Source organism: Dendrobates tinctorius, unplaced genomic scaffold (genome assembly GCF_039654945.1).
Source record: "Dendrobates tinctorius isolate UK_male_01 unplaced genomic scaffold, ASM3965494v1 ptg000032l, whole genome shotgun sequence".
NCBI classification, from domain to species: Eukaryota; Metazoa; Chordata; class Amphibia; order Anura; family Dendrobatidae; genus Dendrobates; species Dendrobates tinctorius.
Window position 1 is genome coordinate 37,636,311 of NW_027361700.1, and position 25,699 is coordinate 37,662,009.

The 25,699-nt window shown below is 47.2% G+C and overlaps 3 protein-coding genes across 5 annotated transcripts in view; 1 reads left to right on the top strand and 2 right to left on the bottom strand.

The window, feature by feature from the left end:
- Positions 1 to 4,644: 4,644 nt before the first annotated feature.
- Positions 4,645 to 12,947, bottom strand: TMUB2 (transmembrane and ubiquitin like domain containing 2). The gene is made up of 3 exons (XM_073572774.1): positions 12,805 to 12,947; positions 6,793 to 7,448; positions 4,645 to 6,056 (listed from the first exon to the last, which is right to left on the bottom strand). The coding sequence occupies exons 2-3, from the start codon at positions 7,437 to 7,439 to the stop codon at positions 5,696 to 5,698; spliced, it is 1,008 nt and encodes a 335-aa protein (XP_073428875.1). The 5' UTR covers positions 7,440 to 7,448; positions 12,805 to 12,947; the 3' UTR covers positions 4,645 to 5,695.
- Positions 12,948 to 13,019: 72 nt separating this feature from the next.
- SPRTN (SprT-like N-terminal domain) lies at positions 13,020 to 18,872 on the top strand. The gene is made up of 5 exons (XM_073572770.1): positions 13,020 to 13,297; positions 13,429 to 13,528; positions 15,146 to 15,274; positions 15,616 to 15,883; positions 16,650 to 18,872. Exons 1-5 carry the CDS (start codon positions 13,020 to 13,022, stop codon positions 17,297 to 17,299), a joined length of 1,425 nt encoding a protein of 474 aa, XP_073428871.1. The 3' UTR covers positions 17,300 to 18,872.
- Positions 18,873 to 21,645: 2,773 nt separating this feature from the next.
- ASB16 (ankyrin repeat and SOCS box containing 16) overlaps positions 21,646 to 25,699 on the bottom strand; it is a 44,383-nt gene continuing 40,329 nt past the window's right edge. For all 3 annotated transcript variants that reach the window (XM_073572773.1, XM_073572771.1, XM_073572772.1), the window contains exons 3-5: positions 24,150 to 24,639; positions 23,693 to 23,806; positions 21,646 to 23,368 (exon numbers count right to left, since the gene is read on the bottom strand). In XM_073572773.1, the coding sequence (XP_073428874.1) occupies positions 23,183 to 23,368; positions 23,693 to 23,806; positions 24,150 to 24,639 (790 nt within the window). In that variant the 3' untranslated portion in view covers positions 21,646 to 23,182. The remainder of the gene's footprint in view (positions 23,369 to 23,692; positions 23,807 to 24,149; positions 24,640 to 25,699) is intronic.

The window sequence follows — 25,699 nt, forward strand, 5'->3', positions numbered from 1 at the left end:
CTTTAACTTATACAGACAGCACTGCCTATTTAGGCTTGTACCTTTTGAGATTATACATGTCATTATGATTATATTCCTAAATACCTTTTAATTAGAAAATCACCATCTAGAGAGGTAATGACTCTAGTCCCCCCCCCCCCCCTTAGTGACGGGGCCAAATTTTTTGACTAGTGTAACTTTATATGGTAATAACTCTGGAATGCTTGAACATATCCCATTTTTGAGACTCTTTTTTCATGACACATTGTACTTTATGATAATGGTAAATTTGTCAATATTTTCTGCATTTATGTATAAAAAAATATGAGAAATGTTACAAAAATTTGAAAAAATTTGCAATTATCGAACTTTGATTGAATATCCCTTTAGTCTGGAGAGTCATACCACACATAAACATTAATAAATAACATTTCCCTCATGTCTGCTTTACATCTGCACCATTTATAAAATGTTAATTTATTTTATTAGAATTTTAGAAGGTTTAAAAATCTAGCAGTAATATTTCATTTTTTCAAAGAAATTTACAAAACTTACTTTTTTAGGGACCTATTGAGTTTTGAAGTGACTTTGAGATCCTATATATTGGAAAACCCCCAAACGTGATACCATTTTAAAAACAGCACCCCTCAATATATTCAAAATTGCTTTTAGGTAGTTTTATTAACCCTTCAGATATTTTTCAGGAATGCAAAGTGGTATAACAAGAACGAAGAAATGTATTTTTACCTCCTAAATTTTTCTAACTTCTGAACAGGTCGCTATAGCTGGCAGACTTTAACCCTTTCGCGCCAGAGCCTGTTTTTGCCTTCGGAACAGGGCCAATTTTTTCAATTCTGACCAGTGTCACTTTATGACGTCATAACTCTAAAACACTTCAACGGATCCCGGTGATTCTGACATTGTTTTCTCGTGACATATTGTACTTCATGATAGTGGTAAAATTTCTTCGATATAACTTGCGTTTATTTGTTAAAAAAAAATGGAAATTTGGTGAAAATTTTGAAAATTACGATAAAAATTATTTTTTATCCACATGTCTACTTTACATCTGCACAATTTTGGAAACAAAATTGTTTTTTGTTAGGAAGTTATAAGGGTTAAAAGTTGACCAGCGATTTCTCATTTTTACAAAAATTTACAAAACCATTTTTTTAGGGACCAAAAAATACCCAAAAGTGACACCATTCTAAAATCTGCAACACATTCAAGAAGTTTATTAACCCTTTAGGTGCTTCACATGAATTAATGGAATGTGTAAGGAAAAAAATAAACATTTAACTTTTTTTCACAAACATTTTACTTCAGAACCAAATTTTTTATTTTCACAAGTGTAAAAAGAGAAAATGAACCCACAAAATATTTTTGTGCAATTTCTCTCGAATACGCCAATACCCCGTATGTGGGTGTAACCACTGTTTGGGCACATGGCAGAGCTCAATGCAAAATTGGCTTGAATTGAGATCGGACGCCATGTCGCGTTTGGAGCCCCTGATGTACCTAAACAGTGAAACCCCCCGACAAGTGACCCCATTTTGGAAACTAGACCACTCAAGGAACTTATCTAGAGGTGCTGTGAGCACTTTGAACCCCCATGTGCTTCACAGAAGTTTATAACGTAGATCCATCAAAATAAAAAATAATTTTTCCACAAAAATGATCTTTTAGCCCCCAAATTTTTATTTTCCCAAGGTTAATAGGAGAAATTAGACACCAAAGTTGTTGTGCAATTTGTCCTGAGTACGCCAATACCCCATATGTGCGAGTAAACCACTGTTTAGGCACACAGCAGAGCTCAGAAAGGAAGGAGCGCCGTTTGACTTTTTCAATGCAGAATTGGCTGGAATTGAGATTGGATGCCATGTTGTGTTTGGAGAGCCCCCGATGTACCTAAACAGTGGAAACCCCCCACAAGTGACCCCATTTTAGAAACTAGACCCCCCCCCCCCCAAGGAATGTATCTAGATGTGTGGAGAGCACTTTGATCCCCCAAGTGTTTCACTAAAGTTTATAATGTAGAGCCATGAAAATAAAAAAATCATTTTTTTTTCCACAATGATCTTTTAGCCCCCAATTTTTTATTTTCACAACGGTAACCGGAGAATTTGGACCCCAAAAGTTGTTGTCCAATTTGTCCTGAGTACGCTGGTACCCCATATGTGGGGGGGAACCACTGTTTGGGAGCATGGCAGAGCTCGGAAGGGAAGGTCGGTTTTGGAATGCAGACTTTGATGGAATGGTCTGCGGGCGTCATGTTGCGTTTTCAGAGACCCTAATGTGCCTAAAAAGTGGAATCCCCAATTCTAATTCCAACCCTAACCCCAACATACCTCTAACCCTAATCATAACCCTAACCACAAACCTAACACCAACACACCCCTAACCCTAATCCCAACCATAACCCTAACCACAATCCTAACCCCAACACACCCCTAACCCTAGCCCCAACTATAACCCTAATTTTAGCCTGTTTCCTAACCCAAGCTTTAGCTTAACCCCAACTTTAGCCTAACCCTAACTTTAGCTAACGATAACCCTAACTTTAGCTTAATAGTATCCTTAACAGTAACCCTAACCCTGACAGTAAAACTAACCCTAACAGTAACCATAACCCTAACTATAGCACTAACCCCAACAGTATCCCTAACAATAACCCTAACTACAGCACTAACCCTAACCATAGCACTAACCCCAAAAGTAATCCTAACCCTAACTATAGCACTAACCTTAGCCATAACCTGCTATTTTTACTGTGTGATACGATCGCTGCCTGGAACAGCTGTTGCCAGCAGCGCTTGTCACACGGTTTCTCCTCTGATCTCGCACTGTCAGGAGATCAGAGGAGAAGCAGCGTTACTATGAGTCAGATCGCCGGGAAAACTCATTGCTACAACAAGCTTTCCCAGCGATCTCTCTCATTGGCTGCTGTGACACTGACATCATCAGGACCTGAACCAATCAGGTCTCGATGAGGTTGAGGGTGACAGCATTCATTGTGCGCCGGGATCACCGCGTTATAAGGTACGTGGGGGTCACAAAACCGCCGACAGTAGATAAACGTCGGTGCTGCACAAAGCCCAGCTCTTGCACCGACGTTTATCTACCGTTGGTCGGGAAGCGGTTAAAGCCAATATTTGGCCGTGAATTATCATGGCAAACATCAGGACCACACGATCAAAATCTTACTACACCAAGGGGGTTAAAGAGGGAGCCCCCACACTCTGTTAACCATCTAGATGCTGTAGTCATTATTGACAGCAGCATTTAAGGGGTTAAAAGACTATAATTGATACCAACACTGATTGTGGCTGATGCAGCAAGTTGTCAGTTATAGTGTACAACAGACAGCTGCTGGATTGTCACCTGTATGGGGAGGCTAGTCTCTTATATCTCAGGTCAGTAAAAAGACGTATTGGCGGTCATTAAGGGGTTAAAAGGTGGCGGTCTTGTTCTGATACCGGTCCTACAATGCTAATTGCGCCTGTGCAGTAGGGCGCTCCGCTGTGGTGACCCAGAGACAGCGTGACAGTATGGGGTACAGGTATCTCCAGGTCACAGCAGCAGAGCCTCCCACTGCAAACACACTGTTAGGCTACGATTCTATTAATATTCTAAATCACCTGAAAATCAAAGATGGATACCCCAAGCATATCATGTTTGTGTGACTTTCTTCATAGCAATTAATAGTCCGTGCATGTACCCACATAAGCTCTCATCAATTTCTGGGCACGGTTCACATTACATGGCAAGGCATCCTGGGGAATCTCCTCGCCGACCGGAATCAGGGCATCAGTGAGCTCCTGGACAGGCTTTGTCGCGATTGGATGCACTGATCCATAATGTTGCAGAGGTACTCAATCAAATTCAGGTCTGGAGAACATGAAGACCAGTCAATGGCATCAACACCGGCATCATCCATAATCTGGTCTCACAGACCATCACTGACACACCAACCAACCGGTCATGCTTGATAATGTTCCAGGCACCATAATGATCATAATGGAGTCTTCAGTCTCTAAGTCCATCACATGCTCGGTACAAACCTTCTTCCATCTATGAAAAGAACAGGGTGCTAATGGTACACCTGCCAATTCTGGTGGTCTCTGCTGTATGCCAATCAAGCTGTATGGTGCAGGCTTGTGAGCGTAGGTCCCATAACAAAATGTCAGGCCACTATCATGGAGTCCATTTCTGGCAGTTTGGTCAGACATATGTGCACCAGCAGCTCTCTGGGGGTCATTTTGTAAGATTCTTGCAGTGCTCCCACTTTTTTAGGATCAGATACCGGTCCTGTTGATGGGTTGAGGCTCTGCTATGGCCCTGTCCGGCTCTCCTCTGTAAAGGTCCATGTCCTGATACATGTTCTATGCTCCTAAGGCATTGCTTGGAGACACAATGGGATGGAGATTTGCTAATTTTATTTTTTGGCACATGAGAAAAATTGTGATATTAAAAACTGATGCACTAACCAATCCATATGTCTGAATAAGGCCTAAAAGGTGTCCCAACCATGAAGCATTACAAGGCACCTACTGGTGCCAATGTGCATTTATGTGTTCAACATCTCTGCTCCTCAATAGATTGGTAAGAGAGGTCAGATGAACAAGCACTCTCCCTGCCGATAAATAATAGGCTCTCACCCCTCAATTCCAGTTCATGAAGAAGCAAAATTATTTTATTAATTTATATGTTAACCTTGTGGATTTATATTTAAAATCAGATGGACATAATCAACCTACCCTGTGTCCTTCCCTTAGCAGAATCATCCTTTATTTTTGGAAGCAGATAGGGAGGCGATACAACCTTCTCATCCAAGATCTTATCTTGTGGAAACATAAATAGATCTCGGCATTTTCACTCCAACGATACGGCACAGATAAATAGTTACGAGATCAGATTGTAAGACACATCACTGACAGATTCTGGCCAGTGTTACCGAAATCACAAGGCTTTATTTAAAGGACAACCCCACAACCCTGAAGAAACCATGGTACGTCACTCATGGATTTAAGATGACTTATCCTCCCATAGAAGTCTTCTCAATGAGATGAGCTGCAGATACTGCTAAAATAAAAACTGTATGGGTCCTAAAAAAAAAAAAATAGTGCATCACAACATGCACACATTTCCCAATATCGGTGGTTTGCTCAACTCTAACATGCATCATCCCAAATTTCATACAAGTGGAAAAGAAGTTAAGATCCTGTGTGAGGGGCGCACATCATGGTCTGCTTCTTAACGTGGCACATTGTTATAGACTGTCTAAGTATTGCTTCATGACCAGGATTCCTCCATTACAGGTGCCCTACTTCTAGAAGAGTATGTCGCCCTCTTTTCTGGAGGTGGCATCATGTCTAAGAGACACAGCCTGCTAGATAGAAGACCTTTCTTTTCTCTGTAGAACAGTGGTGACATCAATGCCTGCATTGCGTCTTAGTGATTGTGGGGTGATGCTGTATGGCATTACATGAAGCTGGTGACAAGGCCTTTAGGGACAGATCGGGGCATCAGGACAATAGGCATATCTGATACCGCACAATAATTTTATATCGCATAAAATCATACTCATACCGCCGGATTACGTCTGATTGCAGTACTGGCAAACCGATACAGAATACATATCAGAGGCTTTCTTGCTTCATCCCATAGAGTAATTCTACACAAAAGTCCAATGTTCCCATATTGCCAAGTCTCTTTCTTATCGTCCATACATGCCAAAGACCAAAAAGCTGAAGAATACAGTGACCCCCACCAAAGAGACAGTGGCAGGAGCAGTGAAAAACTGACGGTAATTTATCCGAAAATACCAGATCAGTGCCAACATGACCACAAAGACTGGGATCATCAGGTTCCCAATGGGTGGTGAGAGACCAGCGTGCTCCTGGGAAGTCCCTCCTGATTCAGGTCCTACAGGGGAGGAGACAGTGGCCTGAGAGCGGTGGCAGTGGATGACACAGTTGTCTGCGATATGAAGAGAGCGCAAGGTCTGGGTGGAGTCGTGAAGAAGCTGTCCCTGGAATATGAGCTTCATCTGTGGCTCCTGACCGGGGAAGTATTTACTGGGCAAAAAAAAGACAAGTAATTAGGGAAAAAACATGGAATCACGGGTAAATAATAATCATACATAACTATATAAAATGGCGTTCCCAACAGTTTTTTTTGACATGTGTAAAAAACACACCGAGTACTATACATATGCCTTCACATTGAAATGAATAGGAAACCAATATTATGCAGACTAGGGCTTTATTGACAAAACTCATGACAAGAATCTCCATATCAAAATCCCCAGTCTCCAGAGTCAGCTAAAAGGACCAATGTGGCTCTGTGCTGGCTCTGAAGACTGAACACTTTGGCTACGAAGATTTGTCCCATCCAGGTGTAGCCATGCCCTCAGTCTGGTGATGCATCCACACTATTACTCAACACTGCAGAGCAGCGCAGACATCTCACCTCCCCATCTGGAGGCTTTCTATAATATCTGGTCTGTCTACATTCCTCTAGGACAACAATACAGATCTATACAGTAAAACTTTACTGTGGACTCAGGACACGCACAGACCCGGCCACGTGCACTAGTATCTCGTACAACCCACTCATAATTTGTAAGGTGGCGCATTGTCATCGGCTCACCGACCATAGTGGAGAACATAAAAGTGACCACACACATTTAAAAAAAGAACAAAAAATAGCATATGTCCAAGATATACTGCAGATCTCCATCACTTGTGGAACTACATCATGATGACCAATAGCTAGAGGTGTGCTTTCTGAACCCAATTCAAGCCTCCTCACCTTTTCAATGTCCCAATGGTGTCATCGGGCCTCACAAAAGCCAGTTCTTCAGTCTCATTCAGGAACTTGAGCCGAACGGTGATCATTCCTTCTTCTGGCTGGCTCTGCTCCTGGACCGTGACAGCTGTCTTCTGCCATTCATGGTCTCTGCCTATACTCCGCTGCCTGACGCCATTTTCCTGTTCTTTACCATCATCTTCTTCTGGACCTATACGTCTTGCGACTTCCTGAGAACTTTCCTGAGCTGCAGCATCTCCTGATGCCAGCACTTCCTCTTCCTCGCTCACAGGGGGCACTGGCTGACTGCGCTTAGGCACTCCTTGGATATCCAGCATCTGATCAAGGGTGGCATTCTCGCTGTCTGCATCTTGCTCACCTCCTTGGCCCTGTTCCCCTTCTTCTGGTTTCTCTACTTGAGGAGCCACAGGACTTTGTGGTTCAGGACTTGGGGGCACTGGATTGCTGAGCCCTAGTAGAGGTTCTCTACGTCCAGAGGGTATCAGGCTACCTAGCAGGGGATCGTTGCCTTCGGCTACATACGTGGACAACCATGCCAGGATTAGTGCTAAAAGAAAAATAAAAATTCCTACAACAACAGTCACCTCATCACCGAGCCCCTCTATCATGGTGGGCGGGGGCGAATCCATGCCCTTGTCCTATGGGAAAAAGAGAAAACTGTATTAAATCAGAACATAGCATTTAACCGTTCATGAGGCACCACAAGCTCCACACTACCCTAAAATCAAGAAAATTTCTTCTTGCTGCCTGGGACATATTGGCAAGTCCAATGGCTTCTGATGACTTCCACGAGAAGGAAAATGTGAGTCATTGATTAGTAATGACACAGCGATAAAGGATGCACCTCACACATGCCACCACCCACATAACATACTGGCAAATCCAAAATACAGCAAACACAACCCTGTGCTATATTAGCATGACTTTACCCAGCAGTAGCGTAACTCGATCCTTGGGTCTATGTCAGCAAAGGGGTCATCCACTTTAGACAATCACTTTACTAGAAAGGGCCCTTCTAATTAATCAAATCACAAAATGCCCCAACAATCAGCTATAATGTGACAAGAAGAGTTACATTTCCCTGCAGCAGCACCACCATAGGAGAAATGAAGCATTACACAGTGACTAGTCGGATTCATAAGTTATTGTAATGCAGGTGAGAGCAGGTCCTACAGAACAAGAGGCGCTCTGGGGGAGAAGGGTCCTCTGTTAAGGACCTCCTATATTACTTAAATACATTTATCGCCTATTCACAGGACAGGGGGTTATAGAAGCCCTCCTCCTCCCATCAAAATTTCTATCCTCTTTGTATATGGCACTCATCATATTATATAGCACCGTGTACTTACAATTACTCATTTTACCTTTCTATCCAGCTAATTCTTCTCTTTTCTCTGCTCTATGTAGAAATACAAAAAAGGCTCCTGTCCCTGCATTTATGATTCCCCTCATCAACTCCTCCATCCCCGTCAGGAATTTTTGCAGTGACTTATGACACATACAGGGAAAATTGACCTACTGTTTCTACATAGAGCTTAGAAGGATTCAGCTAGTCCAATTTTAAACAGGTGATGTAATAGACCTAAAGGAAAACAGAAGAATTAACTGGGTAGAAAGGCAAAATGAGCAATTGTAAGTACACAGAGCTGTATAATATGACAACTGCAATATATTAAGGGGATAACAATTTTGATGGGAGGAGTGTTCATCAAATGTAGGATTGATGACAGTACAACTGCTGGGCCCTCCACTGATCCCGAGAATAGGGGTCCCAAAGTCTCCTGTGTGAATGGAGCTCACAGTAGTGTGTACAAGAGTGACCACCACTATTATTATTTATTTATATAGCACCATTGATTCCATGGTGCTGCACATGAGAAGGGGGTTACATATAAATTACAGATATCACTTACAGTAAACTAACAATCACAGACTGATACAGAGGGGAGAGAGGACCCTGCCCTTTCGGGCTTACATGCTACAGGATGGTGGGGAAGGAGACAGTCACTTCTATAGGTCAGTCCCATAGAAGTGAATGAAGTGGCGGGCACTAGTGAGTATTACTGCGATATTCACATAGGGGATTCTGGGACCCTCAAGAAAACATGCATTTTAACTAGGCAAATCTCCCTGGAACCAAATGGTGGAAAAAAAAAAAAAAGAAGAAGGATTACTTGGGAGCCGGGGGAAAAACAGAGGGAAAACTGACCACTTTTCCCTTTCGACTGTATCAGCAAGGGCATACAGTAAATAAGTTACTCAGATTTCCATTAGTAATTAGTATGTACAGCAGAGAATACACCTTAAAACGTGACTTTTAATCAAACCATATAAAACCCCCAATTCGGTGTTAAAACCCAATCAGGTACCAGATTAGAGAGGTCAAGACCAAATCAAACCCCCAATCGAGTATCAGATTAGTAAAAGCGGACAAATACATATAACATATATGGATTCAAAAATACACAAACATGATATATAACATGCTCATCAAGTAACCAGTGCAAGATAAAAAACTGGAAGACCTGTTGATGGAAGAACTGCATAGAAACAATGATAGCAATGGGAGAGGGGCGAACGTATGGAACCCTAATCTCCCCTGATGTGCCCCATGTAAAGACTCCTGCCCTAACAAGGGCAGTAACCAAGTGATACCTAGTACTGTCAACCCCACCACACAGCCTATCCCTATGCATTTCAGCGCACTATTGATGGCCTGTTCAGGGGAATATCGGGGGTTTCGGGGGGGGAAGTATGCAGGGGGTAACAGAAAATATAACAATCCGTGCAGTGGCACTAGGCCTCATAAAGGGCATCTACAACTGGCCCTTAGTGATGCCAGAACACCCCTATCCTGTGTCTCTGAAGATAAGGGTGAGGTCCTTACAATTTTTTATCTTGCACTGGTTACGTCATGGGCACTTTATACGTAGGTCATGTTTGCGGATTTTTTAAACCAGATATGTTATATGTATTTGTCCCCTTTTACTAATTTGATACCCAATAGTTTTTTTAAACTGGTTTTACCTTATTAATCTAATACCTGATTGAGGGTTATATGTGGTTTGCTTACAAGTTATGTTTTAATGCATTCTCTGCTGGGCACACTTTTCCATGGTGACAGAATTCTTTAAAAGTCAGACACCCGCTGCTAAGGAACTTACAGAAAAAGCCGACCTCAGCCAAGCCCTGCAAGACAGAGGGGAGTTCAACTAACGCAGACAACAGAAATATAACAGAGGTGTTAAGTCTGATCTCTGCTTGCTGTCAAGGAATAGAAATATCAGAGGCTCCATAGTCCTAATACATCCACAACAGGAGCAGCTGCTGACAGTCCTACAAGCCAGCACATCATTTACAACGGTTGTGATAAGTACAAGGTCTAAGCGGCATTCCCATCTCTGCTGAGGTAAACGGGGACACTCCGATTCACTGACCGCAAACTGGGATCTTACAAACAAATGGGGAGCAGATGAGAAAAGTGGTAAATTATATGATGATTTCACTCCATTACTCCCCTGCAGAACGTCCAGCTAACGTGATGAGAGGAGATCCTGGTGATCAGCTGATCGTGAGCACTGCATCTATCCGTCCCAGCAAACATCAGCTACCCCCATACCAGTGTCCTGAAAAATCACACTCTCACCCGTCACATTAATCAGTGGTTTCCTGGTATGCTGGGAGTTGTAGTTTCACAGTACTGGATTACACACGTCACATTAATCAGTGGTTTCCTGGTATGCTGGGAGTTGTAGTTTCACAGTACTGGATTACCATAATATCTACAACATATGGGGGAACCATTGGGGCGATTTATGTGACTGGCTGATCAGCAATACTATTAGGCTACAGCTGAGGGCAGGAATTCCCAGAAAACACATTTCAGCCCAGCTCGTCTGTCCGCCATGTGCCCCCTATATGCCCCCCCCCCCCCCGTGTACTCTCGGCACTATGTGCCCCCTATATCGCCCCCCCCCCCCCCCATGTACTCTCGGCACCATGTGCCCGCTATATCAGGCCCCCCAGTGTACTCTCCGCACTATGTGCCTCCTATATCGCCCCCCCCGTGTACTCTCCGCACTATTTGCCCCCCTATATCGGCTCCCCGTGTAATCTCTGCACTATTTGCCCCCCTATATCGGCCCCCCCGTGTAATCTCTGCACTATTTGCCCCCCCATATCGGCCCCCCCGTGTAATCTCTGCACTATTTGCCCCCCTATATCGGCCCACCATGTAATCCCTGCACTATTTGCCCCCTATATCAGCCCCCCGTGTAACCCCCGCACTATTTGCCCCCTATAATCTCTGCACTATTTGACCCCTATATCGGCCACTCACGTATTTTCCCCACTATTTTCCCCCTATATCAGCCCCCCGTGTAATCTCTGCACTATTTGCCCCCCCCGTGTAACCCCCACACTATTTGCCCCCCCCTATTTCGGCCCCCCGTGTAACCCCCGCACTATTTGCCCCCCTATTTCGGCCCCCCGTGTAACCCCCACACTATTTGCCCCCCGTGTAACCCCCGCACTATTTGCCCCCCTATTTCGGCCTCCCGTGTAACCCCCGCACTATTTGCCCCCCCCCCGTGTAACCCCAGCACTATTTGCCCCCCTATATCGGCCCCCGTATAATCTCCTCACTATTTACCCCCTATATCGGCCCCCGTGTAAACTCCGCACTATTTGCCCCCTATAGCGGCCCCCCGCGTACTCTCCGCACTATGTGCCCTCTATAGCGGCCCCCCGCGTACTCTCCGCACTATGTGCCCCCTATAGCGGCCCCCCGCGTACTCTCCGCACTATGTGCCCCCTATAGCGGCCCCCCGCGTACTCTCCGCACTATGTGCCCCCTATAGCGGCCCCCCGCGTACTCTCCGCACTATGTGCCCCCTATAGCGGCCCCCCGCGTACTCTCCGCACTATGTGCCCCCTATAGCGGCCCCCCGCGTACTCTCCGCACTATGTGCCCCCTATAGCGGCCCCCCGCGTACTCTCCGCACTATGTGCCCCCTATAGCGGCCCCCCGCGTACTCTCCGCACTATGTGCCCCCTATATGGGCCCCCGTGTACTCGCCGCACTATGTTTCCCCTCAATGGGCCCCCGTGTACTCTCCGCACTATGTTGCCTCTATATGGGCCCCCCGTGTACTATCCGCACCATGTTTCCCCTATATTGGCCCCCCGTGTACTATCCGCACCATGTTCCCCCTATATGGGCCCCCCGTGTACTCTCCGCACCATGTTCCCCCTATATGGGCCCCCCGTGTACTCTCCGCACCATGTTCCCCCTATATGGGCCCCCCGTGTACTCTCCGCACCATGTTCCCCCTATATGGGCCCCTCGTGTACTCTCCGCACCATGTTCCCCCTATATGGGCCCCCCGTGTACTCTCCGCACCATGTTCCCCCTATATGGGCCCCCCGTGTACTCTCCGCACTCTGTTCCCCCTATATGGGCCCCCCCGTGTACTCTCCGCACTCTGTTCCCCCTATATGCCCCCCGTGTACTCTCCGCACTCTGTTCCTCCTATATGCCCCCCGTGTACTCTCCGTACTCTGTTCCCCCTATATGGGCCCCCCGTGTACTCTCCGCACTCTGTTCCCCCTATATGGGCCCCCCGTGTACTCTCCGCACTCTGTTCCCCCTATATGGGCCCCCCGTGTACTCTCCGCACTCTGTTCCCCCTATATGGGCCCCCCGTGTACTCTCCGCACTCTGTTCCCCCTATATGGGCCCCCCGTGTACTCTCCGCACTATGTTCCCCCTATATGGGCCCCCCGTGTACTCTCTGCACTATGTCCCCCCTATATGGGCCCCCCGTGTACTCTCTGCTGGAGTCTGTACACAGCTGTCCCCGCAGGGCAGGCACCCAGCGTCATGTTTACTGTCACATAAGAGAGCACGTCCCGACAGGGCAGCAATGTCGTCAGCCGCGAGCAGCTGATCACAACATGACGTCCGCGACAAACGCAAGAAATGACGTCACTCACCGCCGGCCACTGCTGGGGTCCTGACAGTCCCAATCCAGACCACCCGACTCAGGAAGGCGTGGTGTCACCAAGAATGCGACCGAGGAGGCTGGCTAGCGTGACGTCATCCAAGCGAGACGGAAGTTTCACGCCGCCGCTCTCGGTCATGTGACGCTTGTGGGCGGGGCTTGCCAATCATTGCTTCAGCCGTTAGGAAGTTTTGTTATGGCGGAGGAATGATGGAGGCGGATCTGTTACTGGCGCTGCAGCTGCAGAGGGAGTACGACCGGGAGAAGGCCGGGGACAGGCAGCAGTGCGACCGGGAGCAGCGAACCAAGGCAGCCGCCAGTCATGGCCCCGCCGCGCACCCCCCTCTCATGGCCGTGGTGGACCCGTCCTGGGAGCTGCTGGACCCCAGTCCCAATGTCCATGAGCTGTTCCTGCAGTTTAATGAGATGTTCTTCTGGGGGAAGCTGGCGGGAGTGGAGGTGAAGTGGAGCCACAGGATGACGCTGTAAGGAGTGCTGCTGACACTACAAGTCCCAGCGTGCCGACCTTGCACTCAGTGTGTTGTGATCTGTGGGTGCTGGAGAGCCCCTCTAACCCCTCACTGCCAGAATGTGATCTGTATTCTGTGTCTTACAGATGTGCGGGGGTCTGTTCTTATGAAGGGCGGGGGGGCCTGTGCTCCATACGGCTCAGCAAACCGCTCCTGGTGCTGAGACCCCGGAAGGATCTGGTGGAGGTAGGAATCGCGTGGTAATGAGATCTGCGGGGTCATATGTGTACATTATGTGTACATGCCGGGTCACCACAGAGACGCCAGTGACTGACGTTTCCGCCATGACTGATCGGGATCAGGCAATCCGTCACGTAAGGGTGGCGGCACAATGTGCTGGGTTATGGGATGGAAAGGTGGGCGCTCACACACTATAGAGAGACGAGCAGCGTGTAACAAGACAGAAGTGTGCGGCGCCATCATCAGCATCACACCGCAATATACATGTACGTACATCAGCAAAGAGGAGACGTTCATAGGAAAACAGGAGTGTGATTCCAGCAGTGGCTGGGGGCCAAACTGACAACCACGCTAACATACAGTACATGGGACTTCTGAATTGTTACCGTGTATACTACACATATACCATCATCGCTACACGTATGCTCTCGTCGCTACACGTTAGACTACACGTATACCATCACACGTATACCCTCATCGTTAGACTACACATATACCATCATCGCTACACGTATGCTCTCGTCGCTACACGTTAGACTACACGTATACCTCCATCGTTACACGTTAGACTACACATATACCATCATCGCTACACATATGCTCTCGTCGCTACACGTTAGACTACACGTATACCATCACTACACGTATACCCTCATCGTTACACGTTAGACTACACGTATACCCTCATCGTTACACGTTAGACTACACATATACCATCATCGCTACACGTATGCTCTCGTCGCTACACGTTAGACTACACGTATACCCTCATCGTTACACGTTAGACTACACGTATACCCTCATCGTTACACGTTAGACTACACGTATACCCTCATCGTTACACGTTAGACTACACGTATACCCTCATCGTTACACGTTAGACTACACGTATACCCTCATCGTTACACGTTAGACTACACGTATACCCTCATCGTTACACGTTAGACTGCACGTTTACCATTGTTGCTACACACTAGACTACACCTATACCATCATCATTACACCTATACCATCATCGCCACGTGCATACCATTGTCGCTGCGCACTAGACTGCACGCATACTATCATCGCCACACGTATGCTCTCGTCGCTACACGTTAGTCTTCATCTGTACCATCGGCGCCACATGTTAGGCTATAAATGTATCGTCTCTACGCATTAGACTTGCATGCATACCATCATCACCACGCTTTAGACTACACACATATATACCATTGTCGCTACGTTAGAATACACCTATACCATCGCCACTACACATTTCGCATCGTTGACACGCGTGTATCATCGTTCCAGGATCCAAGCTCTGTTATAACATCAATGTACTGGTCACAGTTTGATCAAATCATGTGCGCCCATCTGCCTGCAGCAAAGCGACCTCTTCAGAGGAAACAGTAAACTGGCACAAGTGTCTCCTGGGCCTAAGAGCACACGTCGGTAGGGCAAGTAGGATCCAGCCTGGGGCAGAGGGGAGGAGTGTTCAGCCAATTTAGATGCAGTCTTTTATCCCCCAATATACACTGCAAAAAATGAGACTGACAAGCACATCGGTGAATATTTTGGGGGAGGGAGGTCACAGGATAAAGTCTTTTATAATTTTATTTTTTCTTTCTGTGTCCACCATAGACTCTTCTTCACGAGATGATTCACGCCCTTCTCTTTGTCACCGACAACAATAAAGATCATGATGGTCACGGGCCGGAGTTCCACAAACACATGAATCGTATAAATGGTCTCACTGGTGCTAAGATATCGGTAAGCATGGCAAAATGCCCGCCTCAGATTACCAAATGAGCACATCACTATGTATGGTAAGTGCAGGGGTGCAGACAAGGATTTGGGGAGTTATAGCCTCATCCCTTTACTCTTCTGTATTTTGAGGTGACCCCACCATGATGGTACATTTTACCACTTTATTGGCCATTGGCCAAGACCAACACAGACCGCTGACAATATGGTGTGTTCAGAATGGCAGCATTATATATGTATGGTGTCATTACTTTTTCACTTTCCGATAGGGGCAATGGCGCTGTTTATGAAGCGTGTGTCACATATGTACGTTCATTTTTGGGTATGTTTTCCTTTTGTGTGATCAGGTTTTTCACAGTTTCCACGATGAGGTAGAAGAATACAGAAAACATTGGTGGCTGTGCAATGGACCTTGTCAGAAAAGGCCTCCTTATTATGGCTATGTGAAGCGTGCAATGAACAGGGCTCCATCCAAGCTCGATCCATGGTGGGCCGACCATCAGAGAACTTGTGGAGGGACGTATTTAAAAGTGAAGGAGCCTGAGAAGAAAACTGGTAAAGACAAGAAGGAAGGCTCCTCTGAAGTGCATCCTAGTAATGTCCCAGAAGTGAAAGGTACTGCAGGATTTGTCATGAAATCACATGGGAACGTTCTCCCTTGTTCATTCTGTTCCTAAACAACTGTCTTCATTCCTGAATATTTTCCTTCCTTCCATTACCTCTTCCCCTCAGTAGCTGAAATTTGCACCCTGCATGTGACATGCTTGCTGCTGCACAGACACAATCTGCAGCCTCTCCTGGGCCTTAGCCTTGCATCCATGGTTCTCCAACATCCTGCTTACCATTTAGAATGGTTAATATAACAATAATTTTGGATGTGACCTGGCCACACTTCTCTATGAGATGCCTGGGCAAGGCCTCATGGGACTTGATTGGAAACGACCATGCTATGATAGACTTTGGTCTGTATTTTTGAAGAATGTGCACCTCTGATCTCGAGTGCCACTTGCAGTCCTTGATGCCAATCTGTGCTGCCCCCAGCCATTTCTTAACTTCACTGTGTTGAATAACGCTCATATACTATGGGGATGGTTGCATTGATTCTACAATCATCTTGACTGATTTTTCTAATTGTGCTAAGTAGGGGGGAAAGGAACATTTTTTGTCTACAATAGGGAAAGTTCCAGAAGCAACACCCACTTATTAGATTGTCATATATTGTATTATTGATCTATCTCTCGGACCTTTTTAGAAGTGATGCAATCATAAAATTTGGCACTTTCACCATTTGGGCACCTATGGTCTAGATCTTTACGATACTTGTCATTAATGTATTTCCAGTCTTTACCCATGTGACATAATGATATATTTTTCTTTGCAGGAAAACCAGGTGGAAGTGATATACGGTCATTTTTCCCTTTTAGTGGCACTGGTTACAAGCTCGGGGAGTCCAGTCAAGTATCAGTCATGGTTAAGGTCCATAGTGTTCCTCCCTTCTCCAGTAAAGCCTTATCAAACTCTCCTGTAAAGCCAGTTCAGAATACCAGTGCCTTGTCCTCCATTACCAACAAAAGTATCCACCCCAGGCAAACCCTGCCAAAAGTGTCTGTGGCAAACACCAAAGTGTTCAAAAATATCAACGGATCCCCAATGAAACTCCCTATAAAAGACAGGAACAATTGCAAATCCTCTGGGTCACAGCTGGGGACTCTCGATGGCTTCGCCCAGAAGAGGCTTTCATTTGCAGTGCCCACCTCATCTCAGGGTGCACCCTCTACCTCACAGGGGTCAAGCTATGATGAAAGTCAAAACCAACCTCCAAAAAGACCTCGCCTGGACACTGAATCCTCAAAGAGCAGTTTCCCTGGAGGCAACTCCTTTAGGGAAGCCCCAGTCATAGTTTTAGATGGTGCCTCATCCTCTAACCCAACATCCAACAATCAGAGTGAGACAGTTAACTGCCCGGTGTGTGGAGCAAATGTCTTAGCAGCCAATATCAATGAACATCTGGACAACTGCTTAAATGGCTAATACAGAGGAGCGTTACCCATGTTCTGTTTGCTTTCTCATTCCTTGGCTCTTGGGGATGTTTAAGCCATGTTTGCGCTACTGTTGTTTGATGTTATCCATACCTTGGGGCACTGAGCAAGCGGTGGACCTGACCGCTAGGAAGGATTTTAAGGGACTTGTTAATTTATAACATCTCTGATGCTTTTACATTATTATTATTGTCACAGGCAAAAAAAAAACCCAAAACAATTCTTCCAGATACTAACATTATTATGTAAGCAATTTTTTTTTACTCTTCCTATCCTGTTAATATTTTTCTATTTAGGTAAGACAGGTGCACCACCAATATGGGTTCTATTAAAGCTTCCTTGAAGAACATTTGTCAGCCAGATAAGTGACGTAGAAAGACTAGCCATACCAGAAGCCAACCCTGGTAGCATGCATGAGAAGATGAAGCTTTGATCAGTCCTATGCTGTCATCACTGGGCATTAAAAAAGTAAAGTGTGTCTGGTTTTCACCCATGAATCCTCCTTTTACCCATTGACCAATGGCTCTAGTGAGGAACCATGTCTAATCTGATTCCAACGCTTGTGCTGTACGGTGGGTAGTAGGCAGAGTGACATACGTGGGCACACACCACTAGAGCCATCACTCGGAAGAGATGGGGAGAATTTACAGATGAAAATCGGAAACAAGGTCTTTTTTTAGGGCACATCCACCTGACACTTGACATCTAATTTACATACAGCAAGCAACTGGTAAACTTGATTTTCTCATTTATACTACCAGTATGAACTGCAGTATAGACGTTCAAACTCTTATCTACATCATCTACTTAGTGGTGTTAAAGACCGGGCCGTCAGAAGTGTTGGTGTGCTTCCTTGAGCAGGACTGATACACACATGGCTGCTTTCTTCCAACAGCAGCACCACACATGTCCACAGGTGGTGAATGGTATTGCAACTCAAATTCATTCAGGGAAATAGGTGTGAGCTGCAATATCAGACACAATCTGTGGTCAGGTGTGGCGCTGTTTTGGTAGGAATGATTTATGACTTTCTGCTTTTATCGGCAGATTAGGTAATGACTTGCCCATTACTATCTAGTTATAGGCCTTCTTTTATGAGCTGCCCTATTAATTTTCAGCCAGGAGAAATCGTGGACGCATATTTACAGGTTTAGTTTTTTTAGGAATAACTAATCAAATTGTGTCTGCATTTTACTAATCTTTATCTTTGTGCAATATAGTATCTTCACACTGGGGACTCTGCCTCAGTCACTTGCAAAATGCCTCTGCCCACATTTAATTGAAACAGCACCACTCTTATCCATCGGTGATATCTGGTATTGCAGTCCGGTCCCTATCAGTGAACACTGCATTACCAGGCACCACCTGTGGATAAGAGTGGCGCTGTACATCTGTCCCCTCTACGTTCAGCCTTCCTTGGAAAAGGTGGCTCTGAATAAGGATTTTTCCATTGTTTACCTTGCTTTGGGACAATGTTCACTTTTATCTTTTCTATGTTAAGTTATAAATACAAAATAAGTTTGTTTAAATGTTAAATTAAAAGTTTTATAAAATTTTAAACAATATATGGAACGAGACTTTCTGAATGTGACCTCCTTGTACTATAGGGACTTCTGTCACTGTTTTGTGCGGATGGAGAGCGTTTATAGGATGAAGCTGGTGCTGGATGGCTGTCAAGTGGCGCCTCTCTGCGGTACATTGCTACACACGCCGCCGAGTGGCGCCTCTATGCGGTACATTTCTACACCCGCCTCCGAGTGGCGCCTCTGCGGTACATTGCTACACACGCCGCCGAGTGGCGCCTCTATGCGGTACATTTCTACACCCGCCTCCGAGTGGCGCCTCTGCGGTACATTGCTACACACGCTGCCGAGTGGCGCCTCTATGCGGTACATTGCTACACACGCCGCCGAGTGGCGCCTCTCTGTGGTACATTGCTACACACGCCGCCGAGTGGCGCCTCTCTGCGGTACATTGCTACACACGCCGCCGAGTGGCGCCTCTATGCGGTACATTTCTACACACGCTGCCGAGTGGCGCCTTTCTGCGGTACATTGCTACACACGCCACCGAGTGGCACCTCTCTGTGGTACATTGCTACACACGCCACCGAGTGGCGCCTCTCTGCGGTACATTGCTACACACGCCACCGAGTGGCGCCTCTATGCGGTACATTTCTACACACGCCGCCGAGTGGCGCCTTTCTGCGGTACATTGCTACACGCCGCCGAGTGGCACCTTTCTGCGGTACATTGCTACACACGCTGCCGAGTGGCGCCTCTATGCGGTACATTGCTACACACACCACTGAGTGGCGCCTCTCTGCGGTACATTGCTACACACGCCGCCGAGTGGCGCCTCTATGCGGTACATTGCTACACACGCTGCCGAGTGGCGCCTCTATGCGGTACATTGCTACACACACCACTGAGTGGCGCCTTTCTGCGGTACATTGCTACACGCTGCCGAGTGGCGCCTCTATGCGGTACATTGCTACACACACCACTGAGTGGCGCCTTTCTGCGGTACATTGCTACACGCCGCCGAGTGGCGCCTCTCTGCGGTACATTGCTACACTCGCCGTCGAGTGGTGCCTCTGCGGTACATTGCTACACTCGCCGCCGAGTGGCGCCTCTCTGCGGTACATTGCTACACTCGCCGCCGAGTGGCGCCTCTCTGCGGTACATTGCTACACATGCCGCCGAGTGGCACCTCTCTGTGGTACATTGCTACACACGCCACCGAGTGGCGCCTCTCTGCGGTACATTGCTACACACGCCGCCGAGTGGCGCCTCTATGCGGTACATTTCTACACACGCCGCCGAGTGGCGCCTTTCTGCGGTACATTGCTACACGCCGCCGAGTGGCGCCTTTCTGCGGTACATTGCTACACGCCGCCGAGTGGCGCCTTTCTGCGGTACATTGCTACACACGCTGCCGAGTGGCGCCTCTATGCGGTACATTGCTACACACACCACTGAGTGGCGCCTCTCTGCGGTACATTGCTACACACGCCGCCGAGTGGCGCCTTTCTGCGGTACATTGCTACACACGCTGCCGAGTGGCGCCTCTATGCGGTACATTGCTACACACACCACTGAGTGGCGCCTTTCTGCGGTACATTGCTATACGCTGCCGAGTGGCGCCTCTATGCGGTACATTTCTACACACGCCGCCGAGTGGCGCCTTTCTGCGGTACATTGCTACACGCCGCCGAGTGGCACCTTTCTGCGGTACATTGCTACACACGCTGCCGAGTGGCGCCTCTATGCGGTACATTGCTACACACACCACTGAGTGGCGCCTCTCTGCGGTACATTGCTACACACGCCGCCGAGTGGCGCCTCTATGCGGTACATTGCTACACACGCTGCCGAGTGGCGCCTCTATGCGGTACATTGCTACACACACCACTGAGTGGCGCCTTTCTGCGGTACATTGCTACACGCTGCCGAGTGGCGCCTCTATGCGGTACATTGCTACACACACCACTGAGTGGCGCCTTTCTGCGGTACATTGCTACACGCCGCCGAGTGGCGCCTCTCTGCGGTACATTGCTACACTCGCCGTCGAGTGGTGCCTCTGCGGTACATTGCTACACTCGCCGCCGAGTGGCGCCTCTCTGCGGTACATTGCTACACTCGCCGCCGAGTGGCGCCTCTCTGCGGTACATTGCTACACATGCCGCCGAGTGGCACCTCTCTGTGGTACATTGCTACACACGCCACCGAGTGGCGCCTCTCTGCGGTACATTGCTACACACGCCGCCGAGTGGCGCCTCTATGCGGTACATTTCTACACACGCCGCCGAGTGGCGCCTTTCTGCGGTACATTGCTACACGCCGCCGAGTGGCGCCTTTCTGCGGTACATTGCTACACGCCGCCGAGTGGCGCCTTTCTGCGGTACATTGCTACACACGCTGCCGAGTGGCGCCTCTATGCGGTACATTGCTACACACACCACTGAGTGGCGCCTCTCTGCGGTACATTGCTACACACGCCGCCGAGTGGCGCCTTTCTGCGGTACATTGCTACACACGCTGCCGAGTGGCGCCTCTATGCGGTACATTGCTACACACACCACTGAGTGGCGCCTTTCTGCGGTACATTGCTATACGCTGCCGAGTGGCGCCTCTATGCGGTACATTGCTACACACACCACTGAGTGGCGCCTTTCTGCGGTACACTGCTACACGCCGCCGAGTGGCGCCTCTCTGCGGTACATTGCTACACTCGCCGCCGAGTGGCGCCTCTCTGCGGTACATTGCTACACTCGCCGTCGAGTGGTGCCTCTGCGGTACATTGCTACACTCGCCGCCGAGTGGCGCCTCTCTGCGGTACATTGCTACACTCGCCGCCGAGTGGCGCGCCTCTGCAGTACATTGCTACACACGCCGCCGAGAGTCTTATTTCTGTGGTACATTGCTAAGCCCAATCCCTGCAGATGGCTGGTGCCAATGACCATCCGTCCTCATCAGATCTTTTCTTTCCATAGAAGTTTATTGTAACATCACACGACATCGGTGTTTATCCAGATCTACACTCTGTGGTTACAAAAGCTACAAATAACTATTCCATTTTTCCTCTGGCTGCTGTCACATTCTGTTTCATTTTTTTCTAAGAAAAATAAGTTCTGATGACCAGATGAATGTACACCTGTATCCATGACACATCCGCTGCAGGGCCTTCATCCAACTAAGTGGACGGGCTCTGTGTAAGATAAGTACTGTACAGCTAGACAGTGTGTTTTCTGACAAATGCAGACATTTTTCCATGATCCATCCGGAATCCTGGACTTCATGCTCTCTACGGTAAGGTGTGAGTCCGTAGGACATAAGTCGGGTGTCTAATACGGTAGTTTTGGAGTGGTATTACTAATGCATGTTTCCTGCCTGCAGTAAAATACCAGCGGCCCTCTTCAGCTCTCCCTGGCGCAGCTCAGGCCCCGATCCACCATCTTGTAACCACAACTTCTGACTGACCAGAAGTCAGAGGTAATGGTCACAAGCTCTTGGTAAAACTATGAGGGACTGGTTCGGGCGTTCATTGACTTGCATGGAGTTGTGACTTCCACCTCACCCAGTAAACACTGGAGCGATCTGGCAGAGGACAACCCGCAGAAGACTGACTGTGAAAGTATGCTGCTCAAAAAAATAAGGGGAACACTAAACAATACATTGTATTGTTTAGTGTTCCCTTTATTTTTTTGAGCAGTGTAGAATACTAGGGGCACTTAGATTAGTAGCACCACTCCAGGCCGATTCCGTTTTGTCCCCCTGTGTCAACATTCGGCGGGGTCAATGAGTTGAAGATCGGCTGCAGCATTCACTTTCCATCCAAAAGGAAAAAATACCCCTGCTGAGTATGGAGAAGGGGTGCCGGTCCGGAAGGTGAATATTGTTTGTTGGGGTTTTGGGATTTCTTCTGAATCTCCTTGGGCCCATTAATAAAGGGTTGTCCAGTAGAAGACAATCCCCTTTGAAGTCAAATTTAAAAAAATAATTTAAAATGATTATTTTCATCCAAGGTTCAACAGGACCTTATTGCTGCAATCAACTCATAGACTGCAGTGTAAAGCCGGAGACAGCCTGAGTTTCAAAATAACCAAGAGGTAGAATACAGCCAACTGAAGCAAAGCTAAACAAGAGCCAACTATGATAAAATGATTAGAAGGTATGCAATGCAATTTCTAAAACCACGACCTATATGGGATAATCCATGTGCTCCCTTCACCCCACCCTCCTGTAAAAGTCTGCACTGGGTGGTGGGAGACAAAAGACCATTTTCTATAACTACTGGACTCTTACCCTGACTACACTACCCTTTTTAGCGCCCCCTTGTGGACAGTTTAATGTGAAACGGTAACTGACACATTTTAGTGCATGACGCCCTCTGGAACCAGCAGGAGGTAGGCAGTCAGTGTGGCTGGCAGCCTTAGGTCTGCTACTGCTTTGTGGCATTCCCCTTTATATATGTTCCTCACAGCGCAGCGGGCGAGATGTTGGAGGCGACGAGGTTGATTTGTAACTTGCAGGACGGAGTCGTAAAATGTGTGATGCAGCTGAAAGCAAAGAAGAAGACATAACGGCTGAGACATAAGAATACTCATTGCGTGGCCATAACTATTAGATCTGCTCCTTTGCAACTTTGGTAGATTCATAGATGGGCTAAAGGATGCTTCTGTTTGGCTTTTTCTGGTAGCCATGTGATTAGTCACCATGTTTTAGTGACCAGCAGTCCAACCCCTTATGGTGGACACTGACCAAGAATCCTAAGCATTTACCATAAATGTTTGTGCAGAGAAAACTCCATAAAGATTTATGTTCCCAGAACCCACGGCCTGAATGGGGTTAGATTAGAAAAATAGAACATGCGTCTTCCTTACCTCCCATATTTTAGTGGGCACAGATTGGACCCAGAAATCCCCTGGTGGAATTCGGTCATAGGCGTTGAGAAGGATCTCAAAGGCCAGAGGTGAAGAGGCACAGAATCGCCACATCTGTGGGCACAGGGTACATTTGAGACTCGCAAGATATGATTGTTTTATTAGGTCTGTTTAAATGGTTATTGTGACCGATTGCTGGGACCCCCAATAACCATGAAATGCCCTATTAGAACGGACCAGTGTCCACCATGCATGCCACCTTCCATTGTCTCTGGAACTGTCTGAGACAGCCAAGCATTGTACCCGCAGAGCACCACACTACATACACAGATGGAGCAGAGCTCAGATTGTCCTTTCACACCAGACATTACAATTTATAGGACTGAATGTCAATCATTTCAGTAAAGGACCTAAAATAACTGGATATATCAACCTTGGGAATGGCGGCTTCACTTACCTTGATACTGGGGCGCTCGGCACCGTGATTAAGGAGTGTCTGTATCAATTTCTGGGGCTGGCACTCGTAATCCAAGCACACCTGCAGCGCACAGTCCAGAGGCGTGAAACCAGCACAGTTTGTGGCATTAACGGATGCCCCATTCTCCAGAAGCAACTGCACCATTCCAAGATGGCAATTGGCACTGGCATTGTGGAGGGGTCCATGGCCCTTCTTCCCTGGCATCCCGGGATCCACTCCAGCTTTCAGGAGTGTTTCTGCCAACCTCAAATACCTAGCATGGTCTTGGGGGGATTCGCAGGCGGCACACGCTGAATTTAGAGGTGTCTCACCCTCACGATTACGGGCACATGGGTCAGCACCAAGGCTTAGGTATAATGCCACATGTTCCTCCAGACCTCGAGAAGAAGCCACATGTAGTGGGGTGGCACGGGTGTAATGGCACGGAAGATTGATGAGGGCGCCATAGTCCAAAAGTACCTTTGCACACCTGAGAAAAAAACGAGTAAAGCCGATGTAATGGTCGTATGTAAATTCTGTGTCTATTAATACAATATGTGATGCATGGCATCTAGGGGAGAAGAGGCAGTGTTCATCTGCAAGTTTTTCCTCAGCGGTAATCAGGCTAAGGAAAAAAAAATCGCAGCATGTTGGGTTGGCCGTGTGTATCAGAGAAGACTTGCCAATGTAAGTCAGTGTGAGCATAAAAAAACTACATCTCAGAGGAACCATGAAAGTTTCATGAGCCAAGTACAGTAAATTCACAACCCGAACCATGAGAATAGAGTGTGTGTGACTTTATTTTTTATTACCAGGTTAGTATTGGGGGTGTCTAAGAGACCCCTCTCCATTACTAACACCAGGGCTTGATGGCAGCTGTGATTTTTAACAATTCACATCTGTCATCAACGCCAACTACCATTACCCCGATTCCCACCACACCAGGGCAATCGGGAAGAGCAGGCAATCACTAGAATTGAAGCATCTCATGTGATGCACCACTTCTGGGGCCGCTACGGGCTGGTATTTTTAGGCTGGAAAGGGGCCAATAACCATGGACCTCCTCGTAATCCCAGCGCACAGTCCAGAGGTGTGAAACCAGCACAGTTTTTTAAAGTATTATAGAGTATTATTATTAGAGTATTATAGTGCGTAGAAGACTATGTTAAAAACGCACTGCATATAGATTGTGTACGCATCTCAAAGATACTTGGCGAAAAACAAAATCACACACTCGCATGACATGCGAAGAGAAATACGCATGACACTCATCCAACGTTTCGGGATGACCATCGGAGTGACTTTATATATGCAGATGTGAACGAAGCCTTAACCCCTTAACGACTGCTGATACACCTTGCAACGGTGGCAGTTAAGGGTACTTATCCCTCAATGCCGCTTTTTAACGAGCTGAGAAATAAGCTACCGGGAGTAGCTGAGACCCCGGAGAACATGATTCAGGTCAGTTTTTACCGACCTCAGTGCTGCGATCAGTTTTTTCACGGAATAACGGCGACTGCAAAAAAAAAAAAAAAGATTTCCTTTTTTTT